Source organism: Carcharodon carcharias, chromosome 5 (assembly GCF_017639515.1).
Source record: "Carcharodon carcharias isolate sCarCar2 chromosome 5, sCarCar2.pri, whole genome shotgun sequence".
NCBI classification, from domain to species: domain Eukaryota; kingdom Metazoa; phylum Chordata; class Chondrichthyes; order Lamniformes; family Lamnidae; genus Carcharodon; species Carcharodon carcharias.
Window position 1 is genome coordinate 44,445,460 of NC_054471.1, and position 19,191 is coordinate 44,464,650.

General features: G+C 43.6%; 1 protein-coding gene across 1 annotated transcript in view; it reads right to left on the minus strand.

Moving 5' to 3' along the window:
* LOC121277702 (probable L-cysteine desulfhydrase, chloroplastic) overlaps positions 1 to 19,191 on the minus strand; it is a 139,095-nt gene that overhangs the window by 103,319 nt on the left and 16,585 nt on the right. Inside the window, exons 2-4 of the mRNA XM_041187338.1 lie at positions 14,584 to 14,654; positions 6,134 to 6,250; positions 2,576 to 2,641 (exon numbers count right to left, since the gene is read on the minus strand). Coding sequence (XP_041043272.1) covers positions 2,576 to 2,641; positions 6,134 to 6,250; positions 14,584 to 14,654 — 254 coding nt within the window. The remainder of the gene's footprint in view (positions 1 to 2,575; positions 2,642 to 6,133; positions 6,251 to 14,583; positions 14,655 to 19,191) is intronic.

The window sequence follows — 19,191 nt, forward strand, 5'->3', positions numbered from 1 at the left end:
CACTACCTGTCTGTTGTTACTTGACTGCCTGGTGGTTACCCATTTCTTCTCTCCTTGCATACTCCTGTAGGTGACCACATCTATAAATGTGCCATCCGTGAAGCTCAACCTCACCGATGCTCCACAGTAACACCAGCTGCTGCTCAAGTTCTGCAACCCAGAGCTCAAACTGCTGTAACTGCTAATATTTCCTGCACAAATAGTTATCCAGGACACGGGAAGCATCCTGGAGTTCCCACATAGCATAGAATGTGCACTGTAGAGGTTGGAACAGCCCTGCCATTTCTCTGAAAATATTGAGTTCTGTCGAAGGGTCATGAGGACTCGAAACGTCAACTCTTTTCTTCTCTGCCAATGCTGCCAGACCTGCTGAGTTTTTCCAGGTAATTCTGTTTTTGTTCTGCCATTTCTCTGTTAGTTAATATCTTTGCTACTTCTAATAAATCTTACTACTGTGAATGAACCATTATCAATATTCATAAATGTTACTACTATTAATAAACTACCAAAACTAATAAAGCTTACAAATATTAATACACTTTACTAGTAGTAATAAGCCTTATTTTAAAAAAAAGATAGGTTAAATCCACCAATTAATTCCCTAGTTTAGATAAAATAAAAAGGAAATACTCAACAGCCACCATAAGAAATAATCACCTGCCTGCTTCCCTGCAATGTCACACCTCAATTTTTCTTTCTGAATGCAGTCTCTGATTGGAAGCTGCTGGCAGCTACCTGTTTATATCCCCGTTTCTGCTCTTGCTCTTTACTGCTGCCCATCGACTGAACTCTCACCTTCTCCGTGCTGTTTATATACCACTCTTGGTCTTTCCCACAGCTCACTGACCGAATTCTTGCCTTCCCCATGCTGTTTATATCCCCGCTCCTGTTCTTGCTCTTTCTGCTGCTCACCAACTCTTTGATTTGGGTGGCTTGCTGGGCCACTTCAGACAACATTGAGAATTAACCTGGGGCAGAATTTAGCCTATGTCGGGTGAGCTCGGCAGGGATGGTTGGGAAGCCAACCGCCGCCCGTAATCTGGCCTGGACTCGATTTCACACTAGCAGGCCAATTAAGTCCCGCCCAGCGTGAAATGAGTGTGGCAGCGCTCAGCACTGCCTATGTGGCGGGAGGGGAGGAGAGCAAGTGGGACGAGCAGGAACTTTGCCCGTGCCTGCGAGTGTGCGCTTCATAATCTCCCTGAGGCACAGAGCTGCCTCAGGAAGATGAAGAGATATATAAAAAAAATAAAGAAAATGTAATGAAACATGTCCCCTCATGTGACTCTGTCACATGAGCAGGGACATGTTATTAATTCAATTTTAAAACTTTTGTTTCTATTTACTTTTGGATACCTCATCCTGCCCATGGATGAGGTTTCCAAAAAAGTGCAAAGGCTGTTTGGCATTTTCGCCTCCCCGTCAATCGTAAGGTTGGACAGGCAGCGAAAAATTTCTTTCAATTAACTTTTTAATGGCCTTAATAGGCCTTTTAATTGTTGGTGGGCGCGCTGCTGACTCCGGCGGGTGCCCACCAACCGAAATATCGCACAAGTTTGCGATGACATCGGGACACTTGCCCGATGTCATCGCATGTCATTTTATGCTTGGTCAGGTCAGGGCCGTGTCTGCCTATCGAGCTAAAAGTTTTACTCCTGGTAATTTGCAGCACAGAGGCAATGAAAAGTGATCAAGAGAGATGGTGAACTTAAGATCTGTGAGTACTTGGTGCATTTGTGAAAGCTGACCACATATTTCTGGATGATGCCAAGTGTCTCAGAACAAAAAATTGGGGTGGATTCAAAGCAAGGTATTGCAGAAAGATCTGTATTGCACTAAGAGGACACAAGTTGTTCAAGAACCTTAGAGAGAAATTAGAGTTTGTAGATGGAGCAGTGGGTTTTGAAGTGGGTGTCCAACAGACTAGAAGCTGCACAGTATGGAATTAATTGAGCTACGAAGGCAACTGGTATTGTTGTGCAGATTGCTGGTCATGTGCGGAGGTCTTCATGAAAGAAATGGCACAGTTGTGTCACAATTTTAATGCGGCTGAGGCAGTGTTCCTCTGTCACTGCATATAATTAGGCTTGAGAACATAGACAATTATGATATGTACCAACAGGACCTGACATCATAGGCTTCCCTTTCTTGCCCTTATGCTCCTCCGTAGCCAACTAGAATAATAGTGGAGCACTGAATTCAATACTCATAGTTGGCAAAGTGGTGTAGGTTTCAACTCATCTACATAGCAGCTTATCCAGTACAGATACACAAATTGTAGCAACAGCAGTTTTTAACATGAGTTAGTAACATGCCACACGTGATGTAGTAGCTGTGAAATATTTTAAATGTTTACCACATAACTACTTATTAGTAGTGATAATTAGCTTAATTGAATTAGTGCAAGTCTTCAGCACTGTAGTGCTTACAGCTGCTTTTTCCAAACACCAATTAGGCAACATTCAGCTATTTTCTACTGCCAATAATACTTACCTGTAACCCAAAATAGAGCAGGTTTCTTTGCAATGACAACTATAGTCCCTTGGCTAATAGGCTAATAACACTGGGATCTCACCTGGGCAACATCCAGAGCATCTTTCAAAGTACCGCCAAAAGCACCGTGATTAATAAATGTTGTCTCCTGTGTCAAACAAAGACAGTTGATTACAAAGCATTACTGTAAACACACATATTGTTTTTCTTATAATAGAATCATAGAGTTTTACAGCAAAACAGGAGGCCACCCAGCTCATCATGCCTTCAAAAGAGCTTTCCAATTACTGCGATCCCATCCCCTTGCCCCTTCCTCATAGCCTTGTAAACTTTTTTTCCCTTTAAGTATTTATCCAATTCCCTTTTGAAAGTATTATTGAATCTGCTTCCATCACCCTTTTAGACAGTGCATTCCAGATCATGACAACTCCCGACACAAAAAAACTTCTCATCTCTAGTTCTTTTGTCAATTACCTTATGAATCAATGTCCTCTGTTTATTGTCACTGGAAAGAGTTTCACCAATTTCAGTGGTGGTATTAGGTTAGTAATTAAGTCCCTATAGTGCAGAATTGCTCTGCAGAACCACAGAATTCCAGTTTTACACCTCTTTTCTCCCTTCATCCTGCTGTTCTCATGCTAGCTCATTCTTCCAATCTACTATCCTTAGCTACCAATCCACCCCAGCAATGGAGGACAAAGACTCATTTGAAGAAAGAAGAGGTTGAGGAGGATGAAGACAGCCTGAGTTCTTTCTTCATCTTGTTGCAAAAGGTGAGAATTATGAGGAGGAGAAAAACCAGCTCATGCCACACTCTCACTTGATTCAATCCACCCCTCAAAGTCATCACCAAACCCCTCAAGGTATAACTCAGAGACTTTCGGGCTTTCAAGTCTGGGAGCAGAGGGGCAGGGAATTTGACAGCATGGCACTCAGTCACATGACATTAAATCACATGGGCACTGTACTCTTTGCTGGCAAGTGCGCCAAGCCATATCACTGGTAGTGGAGCTGATTTGCTGAAACTGAAGATGGGCAGCATGCATAAAAATACTTTCAGCCTCCCTGAGCTGCAAGCAGCAGCGACCAGGAGATCAATCACTCAATCTGGGAGACTCACGGGCAATCCGGTCAGGTTGGCAACCCTAGATTACTATAACAAAAACAGACTAATTTACTATACATCCATTAACACATTTTAAAAAAAAACTTACTTCCCAAGTTAAAAACAATTGAACTGAAACGGCGAAAGAGAGGACAGGTAAATATTTGCCCTTTGGACTGGCTGTATGAAGTGCACGAAAATATGTTTCTCTACCTTTCAGGCATTCTTGGCTCATGTTATCATAATCCTCTCTTTCTTCAAAATTCCGAGTCCTCCTACTCACAGCACTAGCTCCTCCACCAACTTTTTCCTTGGGTAGAATTTTACGCTCCCCCGTCAGTGGGTTTGTGAGCATAAAATTCCTCAGATGGGTTCCCTGCTACCCCGACCTCTCTGCAATTTTACACTGGGGCAGACGAAGCCTTGAACAGCCCGCCTACCCTTACCCAAATTGAAGCCTTCAAGTGGTCAATTATTTACCCCTTAAGGGCCATTTCTCACCCAGCCTCAATTTTTAGGCTGGCAGAAGGAGTTCCAGGGTTTGAAGGAAGCCCGAAAATAATTGAGTTCAGGTCTCGAGTGGGAAGGGGGGTAGTGCGGCGCCTCCATCAGCAGCCCCCTTTTAACTTCAGGCGCCACTCCCTTTAGGTCTGGTAGCCGTAGGACCTCTTTCCCCCACTCCTTCTCTGCTGACAACCCAATCCCCTAATGTCCAAACCCCGAGGCCTCCCCTAGCCCCAAAAGTTGCCTCTTCCTGGAATCCTGGGACTTAAGCTCTGGGACTCCATGCAGTCCCAGTCCTGTTCACTGCAGCTTCTAGCACTGTAGGGATTAGAGAGCTGCTGGCCAATCAGATTAGCCAGCAGCTCTCTGAGGCAGGACTTTGTCCCGAGTGAGGGGCTGAAATCCTGCCTTCAGCCAATAAATGCTCGTTGGAGTGTAAAATCGCTGCGGGGCAGACAGTGTCAGCAGGGGCGAAACCCCGCCATCCTAAAAGTCCTGGCCCTTGTGCAGTCTACAATAGCTTCTTTTCTGAAAGCAAAGACAGCTAGGATGTTATGCATACACGGACAGTGCATAATAGGAACAGTTCTCCTGCACATGTCATCAATAGCATCGCCTGGGATAACAATCATTGATTCTGGGCCACTCCCAAGCAAACCAGGAAACCCTAGCTGGACCAAAAGCAGGCCCACCATGAGGTCCTCTGATCAGTTAGCTAAGCACATCTAATCACCCAGAATAAACAGGATCAGAGAATAATTAAACAAAAAGCGTAGATGCAAACCACTCAAGTAATCATAGAGGGGGCTTCAACCCCTGGAAATGCACATTAATGTGGACATAATATTTGATTCTATTTCAAGTAGGGTGATGGGAATTGTAGGATTGCAGTTAGATTATAGTCTTGATCCCTGACAGCTTGACCCCGGCCATCTAATCTGTTAAACACTTGATTAAGTACACCAGAGAGGGGAAATTCAACAACTGGATGTTAAATGAATGTTAGGGGAATGAATTTTGGGTCAAGATTTCATTTGCCTGATATCCCTGGAATTGTGTCACTCGACATATTGGTTTGTGTGCTTTATTTATCCAGGCAGATGCCTGTAAGCAGCGAGGGTCTCATTAAAATAAAATCATCTGTTTTATAAACTAGGCACATAAAGTCAGCATCTGTGGCCTCTGTAAAAGGGCCATGATATGGGCTGATCCTGGGTTGTCCTGTACCATTGTTCCTACATATATGTGTTGGTGAACTTCTCAGTGCTAACTCTAACCACTCTAGCTGTCCTTGATCCTCAGATCCTGGATGCAATGACCTGCTTCACCATCTCTGTCCACAGGTGCCAAGCAACTTGTCTGCGCAACCTTTTACAATCTGAAGGGAAGAACGGGTCTGTCCTCCTGGTGACCTCCTCTACCAACATCTCCAAATCTGATAAGGTGGGGGGTTGGGGGAGTGTTGGGGGCATGCCGGTGGCAGCCTTTCTGCAGGATCTGTACCATTGTTTCTCTTCTCTTTATCTCCCCCACCCTACCCCGCATGCCTATGATTTCAAGAAGAAAAATTCAGAATCATCCTGTCTTGTTTCCGTTATTTTGCCTGCTGAACTTTAATGCAGATGACAATGGTGAAATAGCACCTCTCCTCGCCTGCACCACTTTGATGGTGTCACTGATACCCAAATTCCCTCCCAGCTGCATCAACAAGCTGCTAACCCACAGCCCAAGTAGTGTTAGCAGCTTTCCAACCTTAACTCAATGAGGCACAAGCACCAGCTTTGCCTGTGCCTCTCCCTCATATGTTCAGGCACACGTTCTGATCACGATGCCAATTTCCCTCCGGAAACAGGCTTGGGTTGAATTTTTCCACCCAGATGTTTTGCAATGTTGTGAAGATAGATGTTAGAGAATTAAGATCACCAAAATGATCGGTCTGTTCAGGAAAACTGACAAACAAAAAGTGAGAGAACAAATAGAAAAAAATCCTAAAAAATATATAATCATTTGTCAATAGTGGAGAAATCCTACCTCCTCAAGAAGGAAATGCTTTTTCCTCATCTCTTGACCAAATGACGGTAAATTTCCATTTCCATACAAAAACTGAGGTAGGTCAAACGGCAACGAAGGAGGGACGTAATTTCCTGCCTAAACAGAATAGGAGTTATAAAATTCATCAACTATTTGTAACCATGGATTCACCTTCCATATTTGATGCATCAGTGCATTTAGCAAGTGATTAATGCAATATTTGTCAGGGCTGCCCAATAAGCTATCTTTTCTATGGAATGCATGGGTCAATATGCCTGAACATTTAAATTGTTCCATGTGGCAGGATTTGCCAAGGTCTGGGATGTGACTGATGGCCTTCGTACTTCTCTGTAGAGCCATATTTAAAGGGTTCTAATGTCAATATACAACTCATGTGAAGCTATCGCCACAAGATCACGCAAGTGATTGCAAAATTCCCTGACAGCATTTGATGCCTTCAATTCCAAAGTAGTCAGGCATCTAGTGAGTAAAAGGTTGTCTCTTAAGGGACTAGGCAAATCTGCTGTTGCCTTGGCAACACTGCAGCCCAGAATTAGTACAGTGAACTGTTTGCCTCCACCAAAGGCATCTTTGAGCACTCACTGGGCAGGATGAAACAGTGGTCCCGGAGCCTTGATAAGACTAGAAGCACTCTGCTGTACTAAGCTACCGAAGTGTGCTCAGTCTTCATTGTGTGCTACATATTCTACATCCTGGCAAGTGACAAAGGCATGAACTTGGAGGACCAGTAGCAAGAATTCTCCATAGTGGAAATGCAGAAGGACTGTGAGCCATAGGCTGTTGTAATCTGTTAGAGCCATTTGGCCAACAAAATAAATATTTTTTTTGAAAAAATAACAGAATCCGATTACCATGTTCTCAGACCCATGATTATCTTCTCTAGTAACAACAGCCAAAAAAATCTGTTTGCCCTGATTTTTGGACACAGGAGTCATGATTTGCAATCTGCTCATGCCAGTTCTGCTAGAGGTAAGTAGCACATAAAGTTGTTGCCACCTCACTTACCTGATAGTAGCGAAGGCCAGTGCATTTATTGTACAGTTGGCTGTCTCTGTTCACCAGGGAGTTGATTAGCATTGTGCTAATAGCACATGGTGCAGCCAGCCTTGTATTCTTAAAGGCAGTCTGTCCCTCTTAAAAGGAAATTGCACAGATTTACAGGAGGCTGCTGCCGAATATTATGGCCATAATCTTTCAGTATTCCCTAGACTCAGGGGAGATGCCAGTGGACTGGAAAATTGCAAATATTACGCCCTTGTTCTAAGAAGGTTATAAGGATGAGCCCAACAATTACAGACCAGTCAATTTAACTTCAGTGGTGGGGAAGCTTCTGGAAACAATTATTCAAGGTAGAATTAATAGTCACATGGGAAAATGTGGGTTGATTATGAAGAGCCAGCATGGATTTCTAAAGAGAAAATCATGTTTAACTGGAGTCTTTTGAAGAAGTAACAGAGAGGGTTGATGAGGGTAATGCTGTACAAGGACTTTCAAAAGACATTCGATACAGAACACAACAGAGGCACCTGGGTGTACACGTGCATAGATCATTGAAGGTGGCTGGACGGGTGGAGAGAGCAGTTAATACAGCATACAGTATCCGAGGCTTTATTAATAGGGGCACAGAGTACAAGAGCAAGGAGGTTGTGTTGAACAGATATAAAACACTAGTTAGATCTCAACTGGAGTACTACGTACAGTTCTGGGCACCACTTTATAGGAAGGATGTGATTGCTTTGGAGACAGTGCAGAAGAGGTTTATAAAAATGGTTAAGGGATGAGAAACTTCAGTTATGAAGATAGATTGGAGAAGTTGGGACTGTTCTCCTTGGAGAGGAGAATGCTGAGAGGAGACTTGATAGAGGTGTTCAAAATCATGAGAGGTCTGGACAGAGTAGATAGGGAGAAAGTTCTCGCTCATAAAAGGATTAGAAACCAGAAGGCACAGATTTAAGGTGATTTGCAAAAGAAGCAAATGCGATGTGAGAAAAAACTTTTTCACAAGTGAGTGGTTCGGGTCTGGAATGCACTGTCTGGATATGTGGTGGAGGCAGGTTCAATTGAGGTATTCAAGAGAAGGGCAGTTGGAGAGGTGGACCTGCGGGAGATACATGGAGCGGGGAGGGAATAAATACAGCCTTGGGAGCGCAGCCTACATCACTCCCCTTCGGGAAGAGCAGTCGGAGAGGGGGACCTGCGGGATATACATAGAGTGGGGAGAGAATAAATGCAGCCCGGGGACTGTAGCCTACATCACTCCCCTTCAGAAAGGGCAGTCGGAGAGACGGACCTGTGGGAGGTACATAGAGTGGGGAGAGAATAAATACAGCCCAGGGAGCTTGGCCTACATCACTCCCCTTTGGGAACAGCAGTCAGAGAGACGGACCTGTCAGCTGCTCGGAACCGGCCCACGCTGAGTTCGAGAGGAGAGTGAAAAAAAAACTGTGACATCACAGGGATGAAGCAGTTGATTGGTTGAAGAAGAAGCTACCTGTTTGGTGAGTATCTGATGAGTATCTAGTAAGTGTTTAAGGTTTATTCTATTCCTAAGGTTTAGAATACTATAGGAGCTGTACTTTTTGGTAAGCTTTATTAAGTAGGATTTAAAAGTTTGAGTGATTTAAAAGTTTAAGGCTAAGGCATGACAGGACAGCTCGGTTAAGTGGAATGCCCATCCTGTGGCATGTGGGGAGTTGTGGACACTTCTTGTGACCCAGACGGAGCTCAAGCTTGTGCAGGAAGTGTCACCGGCTGCACAAGCTTGAGCTCCGCGCTTCAGAGCTTGAGCAGCGGCTGGAGCTACTGAGGTGCATCTGTGAGGCAGAGAACTACGTGGATAGCACGTTCAGTGAGGTGGTCACACTGCAAGTTAGGGCAAGCAGGCAGATAGGGAATGGGTGACCGCCAGGCAGTCCAAGAGAAACAGGCAAGTAGTGCAGGAGTCCCCTGAGGCCCTGCTCACTAACCAGTTTTCCATTCTGGATATCAGTGAAGGTGATGGATCCTTGGGGGAATGTAGCAACAGCCAAGCTCATGATACCATGGGTGGCCCAGCTATATAGGATGGGAGGAAGGAAAGCGAAAGTGCAGTGCTGATAGGGGATTCTTTAGTTAGGTGAACAGACAGGCATTTCTGCGGCCGTCAATGTGACTCCAGGATGGTTTGTCGCTTCCCTGGTGCTAGGGTCAAGGATGTCACAGAACAGCTGCAGGACATTCTTCTGGGGAAGTGCGAACAGCCAGAGGTTCTGGTCCAAATTGGTACTAATAGGTAGGAAGGGGTTGCGGTCCTGCATTCAGAATTTAGGGAGCTAGGTAGAAAATTAGCAAGCAGGACCTCTAAAGTAGTAATCTCCAGATTACTCCCAGTGCCACGTGCAAGTGAGTAGAGAAATAATAAGATAAGACAGGTGAATATGTGGCTGGAAAGATAGTGCAGGAGGGAGGGATTTAGATTCCTGGGACACTAGGACTGGCTCTGGCGGAGAAGACACCTGTGCAAGCCGGCTGGGTTGTACCTGAACAGAGCCAGGACTCAGTTCCTTGTGGGTCATTTTGCTAGTGCTGTTGGGGAGGATTTAAATTAATTCAACAGGGATGTGAGAACCAGGAGAGAATATTAGAAAGTAATACCAGGGTGCAGAGAATGTTGGGAGAGGCAGATAGCACTAAAATAGAGAATAGTAAGTTAATAGATGGAGTTGGAGTAAGGGACCGAGTAATGAAGTCTAATTCAGGATTACACTGCATGTATGTGAATGCATGGAACATAGTTAATAAAATAGGGGAGTTACAGGCACAGATTGTCTTGTGGGATTATGATGTTGTGGTGATGATGGAGACCTGGCTTAAGGAAGGGCAGATCTGGGTGCTAAATATTCCTGGTTACAAAGTGTTCAGAAAAGATATAAGAAAGGGAAAAAAAGGACGAAGGGAGGTGTTTTTGGTTAAGGAGAGTATTGAAAAACTGAAGAAAGAGAATGTGTCAGAGGATTTAAGGACAGAATCGATTTGGCTAGAGCTAAGGAATAAGAAGAGTGCAATTACATTGCTCGGTGTAATGTACAGATGATCAGCTGGTGGGAAGGATATAGAGGAACAAATCTGTAAGGAAATTACAGAGAGGTATAAACATCATAGAGTAGTTATAATGGGGGACTTTAATTACCCTTGTATAGACTGGGATAGTGGTAGTGTAAGGGGCAGTGAGGGACAAGCGTTCCTAGATTGTGTTCAGGAGAATTTCCTACAGCAGTATGTGTCCAGTCCAACAAGAAAGGAGGCACTGCTAGATCGGTTCTTGGGAATGAGGGGGGTTAAGTAGATCAAGTGACAGTAGGGGAACATTTAGGGGACAGTGATCATTGTATCATAAGATTTAGGATTACAGTAGAAAAAGATATTGGTCAATCCAGAATAAGAATAATCAACTGGCACAGAGCGGACTTCAATGGGACAGATAGACTGGAACCAAAGATTGGTGGGAAAAACAATGGGTTACCTTCGAAGAGGAGATGGTTTGGGCACAGTCAAGGTATGTTCCCTCAAAAGGGAAGGGTAGGACAAACAAATCCAGAGCTCCCTGGATCACAAAGGAGACAGAAATTAAGTTAAAGAAGAAAAAATGTGCACATGACAAGTGAGAGGTAGCAAATACAATTGAGAACCAAGCTGAATACAGAAGGTTCAGAAGGGATGTGAAAAAGCAAATATGAAAAGCAAAGAGGGGTTATGAAAAAAGACTGGCAGCTAACATAAAAGGAAATCCAAAAGTATTCTATAAGCACACCAATAGTAAAAGGGTTGTAAAAGAAGGAGTAGGGCTGATTAGGGACCAAAAAGAGGATTTACACATAAAGGCAAGAGGCATGATTGAGGTGTTAAAAGAATACTTTGCATCTGTCTTTACCTACGAGATAGATGCTGCCCAGGCCAAGGTGACAGAGGAGAAAACTCAGTCAGTAGAAGGGTTTAAAATTGATAAGGAGGAGATATTGGATAAGCTGTCAGTAGTTTAAATTGATAAGCACCGGGACCAGATGAGATGCATCCGAGAGTATTGAAGGAAGTGAGAGTGGAAATTGCAGAGGTGCTGACAATAAGCTTTCAATGTTCCCTGGATTCGGGGAAGGTGCCAGAGGACTGGAGAATTGCAAACATTACACCCTTGTTCAAAGAAGACGGTAAAGATCTGCCCTGCAATTACAGATCAGTCAGTTTAACTTCAGTGATGGGGAAACTTCTAGAAACAATTATTCGGGATAGAGTTAAATAGTCACATGGAAAAATTTGGATTGATTCGAAAAGAGTCAACATGGATTTGTTAAAGGAAAATCGTGTCTAACTAATTTGCTGGAGTTTTTTGAAGAGGTAACAGAGATGGTTGATGAGGGCAGGGCCATTGATACAGTGTGTATGGGCTCCCAAAAGGCATTCGATACAGTGCCACACAACAGACTTGTGAGAAAAGTTATAGATCATGGAATAAAAGGGACAGTAGCAACGTGGATACAAAATTGGCTGAGGGATAGGAAACAGAGAGTAATGGTTAATGGGTATTTTTCAGGCTGAAAGAAGGTTTGCAGTAGAGTTCCCCAAGGGTCGGTATTGGGAACCTTGCTCTTCCAGATATATATAAATGATCTAGATTTCAGAGTGCAGGGGGCAATTTCAAAGTTTGCAGACAACACAAAACTTGGGAGAATTGTAAACTGTGAGGAGGACAGTGTAGAACTTCAAAAGGACATTAACACATTGGTGGAGTGGGCAGATAGGTGGCAGATGAAGTTCAATGCAGAGAAGTGTGAGGTGATACACTTTGGTACAAAGAACATGGAGAGACAGTATAAAATAAAGGATACTATTCTAAAGGGTGTGCAGCAGCAGAGAGAGCCATGTGTATATGTACATAAATCATTAAAAGTGGCAGCACAGGTAGAGAGAGCTGTTTCAAAAGCATACAGTTTTCTAGGCTTCATTAATAAAGGCACAGAGTACAAGAGCAGGGAGGTTATGATGAACCTATATAAGGCACTGGTTAGACCTCAGCTGGAGTACTGTGTACAGTTCTGGGCGCCAGACTATAGGAAGGATGTGAACGCATTGTAGAGAGTGCAGAAGAGGTTTACGAGAATGGTTCCAGGGATGAGACACTTCAGTTATGAGGAGAGATTGGAGAAGTTGGGACTGTTTTCCTTGGAAAGGAGAAGGCTGAGAGGAGACTTGACAAAAGTTTTCAAAATAATGAGGGGCCTGGACAGAATAGATAGGGAGAAACTGTTCCTGCTCGTAAATAGATCGAGAACCAGAGAGCAGTTTTAAATTGTTTTGCAAAAGAAGCAAATGCAAGGTGAGAAAAAACTTTTTCACGTGAGTAGTTAGGGTTTGAAATGCGCTGCCTGGAAGTGTGATGGAGACAGGTTCAATTGAGGCATTCAAGTCGGCGTTGGATTATTATTTAAATAGAAACAATGTGCAGGGTTACTGGAAAAAACAGGAGATTGGTACTAAGTTAAAATGTTCAGAGAACTGGTGCAGACACGATGGGCTGAAGGCCTCCTTCTATACCGTAACAGTTCTGTGATTCTGAGAAACAATGTGCAGGGGTATGGGAAAAAGGAAGGAGAATGACAAGTCAAAATGCTTATTTGGAGAGCTGGTACAGACACGATAGGCTGAATTCCTTCCTCTACATTGGAGAGACCAAACGTAAACTGGGCGACCGCTTTGCAGAACACTTGTGGTCTGTCCGCAAGAATGACCCAAACCTCCCTGTCGCTTGCCATTTTAACACTCCACCCTGCTCTCTTGCCCACATGTCTGTCCTTGGCTTGCTGCATTGTTCCAGTGAAGCCCAACGTAAACTGGAGGAACAACACCTCATCTTCCGACTAGGGACTTTACAGCCTTCCGGACTGAATATTGAATTCAACAACTTTAGGTCGTGAGCTCCCTCCCCCATCCCCACCCCCTTTCTGTTTCCCCCTTCCTTTTTTTTCCAATAAATTATAAAGATTTTTCTTTTCCCACCTATTTCCATTATATATATAAAAAAAAACCCACTAGAGCTATACCTTGAGTGCCCTACCATCCATTCTTAATTAGCACATTCGCTTAGATAATATCACCAACTTTAACTTTAACACCTATGTGTTCTATTGTACTATTGACGTTGACATCTTTTGATGATCTGCTTCTATCACTGCTTGTTTGTCCCTACAACCACACCCCACCCCCCCACCTCTCTCTCTCTCTATCTCTCCGCCCCCCACACACACACCTTAAACCAGCTTATATTTCAACTCCTTCTTGGACTCGAACTCAAGTTCTGTCGAAGGGTCATGAGGACTCGAAATGTCAACTCTTTTCTTCTCCGCTGATGCTGCCAGACCTGCTGAGTTTTTCCAGGTAATTCTGTTTTTGTTTTGGATTTCCAGCATCCGCAGTTTTTTTGTTTTTATATCTGAATTCCTTCCTTCTGAGTTGTAACAATTCTGTGATTCTTGTTGCAATTCTAAACAAGGAGAATGTTACACCAGAGCAGACATAGGGCTTCATGATCACAGGCAGCAGCTGGAGGCCTTAGTGGTGGAGGTGGACAGGAGAACGAACTACATGATTCCTTGGGGCAGCCAGGAGGCATTCAAGGACAGTCCTCAGAAGGGATTGGAAGCTGGTGGCCAGGGAGGTCAAATGCAAGCATCTGGACCCGTGGACCTGGCAGTAACACGGCAAGAACTCTAATGACTTTGTGTGAATGGTCAAGATCCCGGTGGTGGGAGGGACTGGAAAATTCCGCTCTTGAAGTTATTTACAGCACACGAGGCCATTTGCCCATCGAGCCTATGTTTCTCTGCATACAGCAATCTACTAAGTTCCATTCCCCTGCTCTATTCCCCATTGCCCTGCAAGTTTACAATGTTAAACTTATTGACATTTTCTTTCTTTCTTCACCTCCCGGCTACAATTTATTTTGAAAAACTTGAACGTTTTACATGTTCACCAGCTTTTAAGAAACTATGCTACATCAACTATATAAAACTTCTGGACATTGTTATAAGATCAGGAAGCAGTGATAATGATTATGATAACAGTTTAGAATAGCTTGAGTATTATTGTAGTAATTGTGACAGCAGTGGAGCACTTTCCAACTCAATAATCCTTCAGAGCAGTCTGCACATCAAAACTCCTATTTAAATATTACAATTTTTGAGACTGCTGTAGCATAACTCTTTTCTAAATGCTGCAATTAACTCATATTCAATCACTATATTACAATCTGCAAATTGGCTGTTTTGTTAGAAGAAAGAAATTCCTAGTTTTCATCGCAAATATTCTCTATTAGTACCTTCAGAATTATTAAGCTACAATGTAAAAAAGCATAATGATTAATTGCTTTCCCTGCCAAAAATCATATGTAAAAATCTAACCTTTAAAGTTCCAAGAAGTTCTTGCACATTGGATGAATGAAATGACCCAAAGTCTCTTCTAGCAGAGATCACTAGTTCAAAAAAGAAAAGATTTGCTCATAAAGTTACAGAGGTATAATTATCCAAGGTAACACCTACATTGTTTCAATAGCTAATCTGTTTTACAGTTGGAAAGCTGGTTATATTTAATTTATTCAATCAAATGGTCGGCTAGGGTAAAGCAGTGAGAGTGGAGCTGGGATAAAGCTGGGATAAAAGAATTATGTAGCCATTCTCCATTTAAGGAATACTCTGCTTTTTTGTTCTTCTTGCCAAAGTGAACAATTTCACATTTTCCTACATTAAACTCCATTTGCCAGATCTTTGCCCACTCACTCAACCTATCTATATCCATCTGCAACCTCCTCGTGTCCTGTTCACAACATACTTTCCTACCTATCTCTGTGTCATCTGCAAATTTAGCTACCATGTCTTCACTCCCCTCATCTAAGTCATTGATGTAAATCATAAAAAGTTGAGGCCCCAGACAGACCCCCATAGGACTCCACTCATCACATCCTGCCAATCAGAAAAACACGTGCTTTCTGCCACAGCCAATCTTCTATCCATGCCCCCTAACAATGCGCTTTTATTTTCTGTAATAACCTTTGATGTGGCACCTTATCAAATGCCTTCTGGAAATCCAAGTACAGTACGTCTACAGGCTCCCCTTTATCCACTGCGCATATTACTCCTTCAAAAAACTCCAATAAAATTGGTTAAACTTGATTTTTCTTTCACAAAACCATGCTGACTCTTCCCTTTTGTCTTGAGTTCTTCTAAGTGCCCAGCTATAACCTCTTTAATGATCAATTCTAATAACTTCCCCACAACAGACTTCAAGCTAACTGGCCTATAGTTTCCTGTTTTCTGCCTCCCTCCCTTCTTGAATAGAGGGATTGCATTTGCTACTTTCCATCTGATGGAATCTTTCCAGAGTCTGGCAAATTTTGGAAAATGAACACCAACGCATCTGCTACCACATTAGCCACCTCTTTTAAGACCCGAGGATCAAATCCATCAAGACCTGGAGACTTTTCAGCCCGCAGCTCCATCAGTTTGCTCAGTACTGCATCCTTAGTCATTGTAATTTCACCAAGTTCCCCTCTCCCTTCCACCTCCTGATTTACAACTATTACTGGAATGTTTTTGTATCCTCTATAGTGAAGACAGGAGCAAAATATTTATTCATTTCATCCGCCAATTCCTAATTATCTACTATTAACTCCCCATTCTCACCCTCGAGAGGACCAACACTCACCTTACTTACTTTTTTCCTTTTTAAATACCTGTAGAAATTCTTGCCATCCGTTTTTACATTTCTAGCTAGCTCCCTCTCATACTGTAATTTCTTTCAAGACAGGAGAGCAAAATAGTAATATGAGAAATGAGGGTCAGAGAATGGCAGGAAGGGACAGAGAGAAAAAACCTAAGAATACATCAACAGTCAAGACTAGGTGTTACAAAGGTAACAAAAAAAACAAAACTGAAGGCTCTCTATTTGAATCCACATAGCATTCATAACAAGGTAAATTAATTGATGGCCCACATTGAAGTTGCCAGGAATGGGGAATTTTAACTATGAGGCAAGATTGGATAGGCTGAGCTGTTTTCTTTGGAACAGAGAAGGCTGAAGGGAGATTTAATTGAGGTGTATAAAATCACCAGGGGCCTAGAGTGGAGAGGAAGGACCTATTTTCCTTAGCAGCATGGTCAATAACTGGGGATGTAAATTTAAAGAAATTGGCAGGAAAAAAAGAGAGTTGAGGAGAAACTTTTTCATTCAGAGGATGGCAGGAATCTGGAACTCACTGCCTGAAAAGCTGGTAGGGGCAGAAACTGTCATCACATTTAAACAATTCTTGAATACTCAAATGAAGTGCCATAATCGATGAAGCTATGGTCCAATAGTTGGAAAGTGAAATTAGCTCTTTTCCTACTGGCATAGATGCGATGGGCTGAATAGTCTCTTTCAATGTCACAAATTTCTATGAAATACTTGCTTTACAGTTATTACAGATGTCAACCTTAGAAACTTTACTGCCAATTTTTAAATGGTTTTTGCATTGAACCTACTGCCTACCTATGGGTTGCAATCTTAACCTGCTCATGCGTAATCAAAAGGGACACCTGTCAGATTCTTCCAGGATACTCATTGGACCTATGCGACTTTAGCCCTGGAGTTAAAATCTCTCAGGTCCTGTGCTCCAGATGATAGGAAGGCTTCCCTCCACCTCAGTCCCCATTCTCATGATTTCCCACCAGGCCCAGTTGCCTAGGCCCCAGGACTCTATCTTTGTGCCAAAGTTAATCTCAAAGAGTATATGGTTGTAATATAGCTCAACCCTGTCCTGCCTTAGCTTATCTGTTGGTGAAACCCTTATCCATGGTTTTGTTACCTCTAGATTTGATTATTCCTACACCAATCCAATGCAGTCGTAGACAGGCACCTGTGTTCTATCCTCCTTAAACTTTTTAAAAATCCTTTTATGGGATGCAAGCAGCACTGGCAAAGCCAGCATTTGCTGCTCACCCTTAAATGCCCTTGAGAAGGTGATAGTGAGTCATCTTCTAGAACTGCTGCATCCATCTGGTGTAGGTACACCTTGTGATGTTAGGAAGGGGGTTCCAAGGTTTTGACACAGCGGCAATGAAGGAACGGTGATATAGTTCCAAGTCAAGATTGTGTGTGAGTTTGAGGGGAACTTGCAGGTTCCCACTTGAGTTCATCCAAAACTCTGATACCTGTGTCCTAACCAAGTTCTGGTTATCCATCATCCCTGTGCTCACTGGCCTACACTGGCTCCTGGTTAAGTGATGGCTCAATTTTAAAATTTTCACCATTGTTTTCAAATCTCTCCATGAACTCCCTACCTCTGCAATCTCCTTCTGCCCCACAACCCTCCCTGATAATTGCCTCCTCCAGTTCGGATCTCTTGAGCATCCCCCAGCTTAATCACTGCCCGCCCCCCCAACCCCACACACCCCCTCCCCCCCCAAATTTGTGGCTGTGTATTCAGTTACCTGTGCCCCATGTTCTGGAATTCCCTCCCTGAAACTCACTGCCTCTCTATTCTCCTTTAATATACTTATTAAAAGCACCTCTTCATCTAAGCTTCCAGTACTCTGTCCTGATATCTTCTTACATAGCTTGGTGTTAAATTTTGCTTTATAATGCTCCCCCTCAAGGAAAAATTAGTTGAAAACAGTCAAAATGCAGTGAATGAGCTGCTTGTGAGAGGTGCATTTGAAAGGATGGCGAGCAAAGCAACAAGGGCTTGGTGATCGGGAGGAGATCAGGAAGCAGTGGGTGGGAGGCGAGTATGGGGGAGAGTGGGAGCGGCCATACTGAAGAGCGGGAGGGAGGTGGCCATAACAGGGAGAGCAAGGCAAGTACCAGAAGGGAGGCAAGAAACACTGCAGAGTGGCCTGGAAGCAGCGGCAAGACCCACAAAGTGGTAGCTTGGAAAGAAGCATTAATATGGCTGCAGAGGAAGATGAGAGATCGGAGCTGGAGGAGGTACTGCCCACCACTCCGTGACTGGCCAACTGTACTGAAAATCGCTTGCTGATCGGCTACAGTGATTGTCAATCAGCAATGTGTATCCCACCACCCCCTCCTCATCTTTGGGTGTTGCATTCTGGGTGGTGAGAGGGAAAAATAGTTCTTTTGAATTTTCTCTGAGAGGATGGGGCAAGAAAAGAGTTTTATTTTGCAGCTTTACTGGAGACAGGTCTGAGTCTATGGGGCTGTTTTAATATAATTTATTTAAATACTCACATAACAGCCTGGATTTTCATCCTCGAAGCAGGTAGAGGGTATTGGGAAAATTCCCATCCCAGTTCACCCACCTTGGGAGACTGTGCCCCCCCAAGGCGGGATCTTTATTGCTGGGGGGTGGGTGTGGGCTGGAGTCAGGCCAGCCGACCAGAGAAGAAGTGCGTGAGACTTTGTCCTAGTGAAAAAAGACACAAAGCCCCTCCACCCTCACTCCTCACACCCTGTTCACCCTCTGAACACTCTCCATGCCCCATCCATACCACCTCAAGCCCCATCCACTCCCTCAGGCCCTTTATGCCCCCTAGGTCAGGATCTACCCTTCCACCTACCCCCTCATGCCCTGCATGCCCCCTATACTAAGCTCTGTCCTTCCACCCACCCCCTCAGGCCCCCAATGCCAAGTTCTGGCACATCTATGCCTATTGACTCAACGTACATGTTCTAGAACCAATGAATATCACAGTGTAAAGTGGGATGTGCAAAATAAAAGCTTTGACAAAATGTAATCCTTTGATCAGTTTCCCCTATGCTTGAAAAAAGTCTGGACAAGTTAATAAAAGTATCAATCATCCAGGCCCATTGACTTTCAAAAACCACAAACACTTGAAACAGCTTGAGTTATGTACACAAACATTGTGAAATTGACTGCAGAGATTAGAGAGCCTGAGCTGTCAATCAAACAATATTTTCTCTGGGGAGAAGGCATTCTTTATTCTAATAGATGTCTTGTTGTCTCAGGGGCCTGAGGGGGAGGGCAGAAGGGCACAGCTTGGCATAGGAAAAATGAG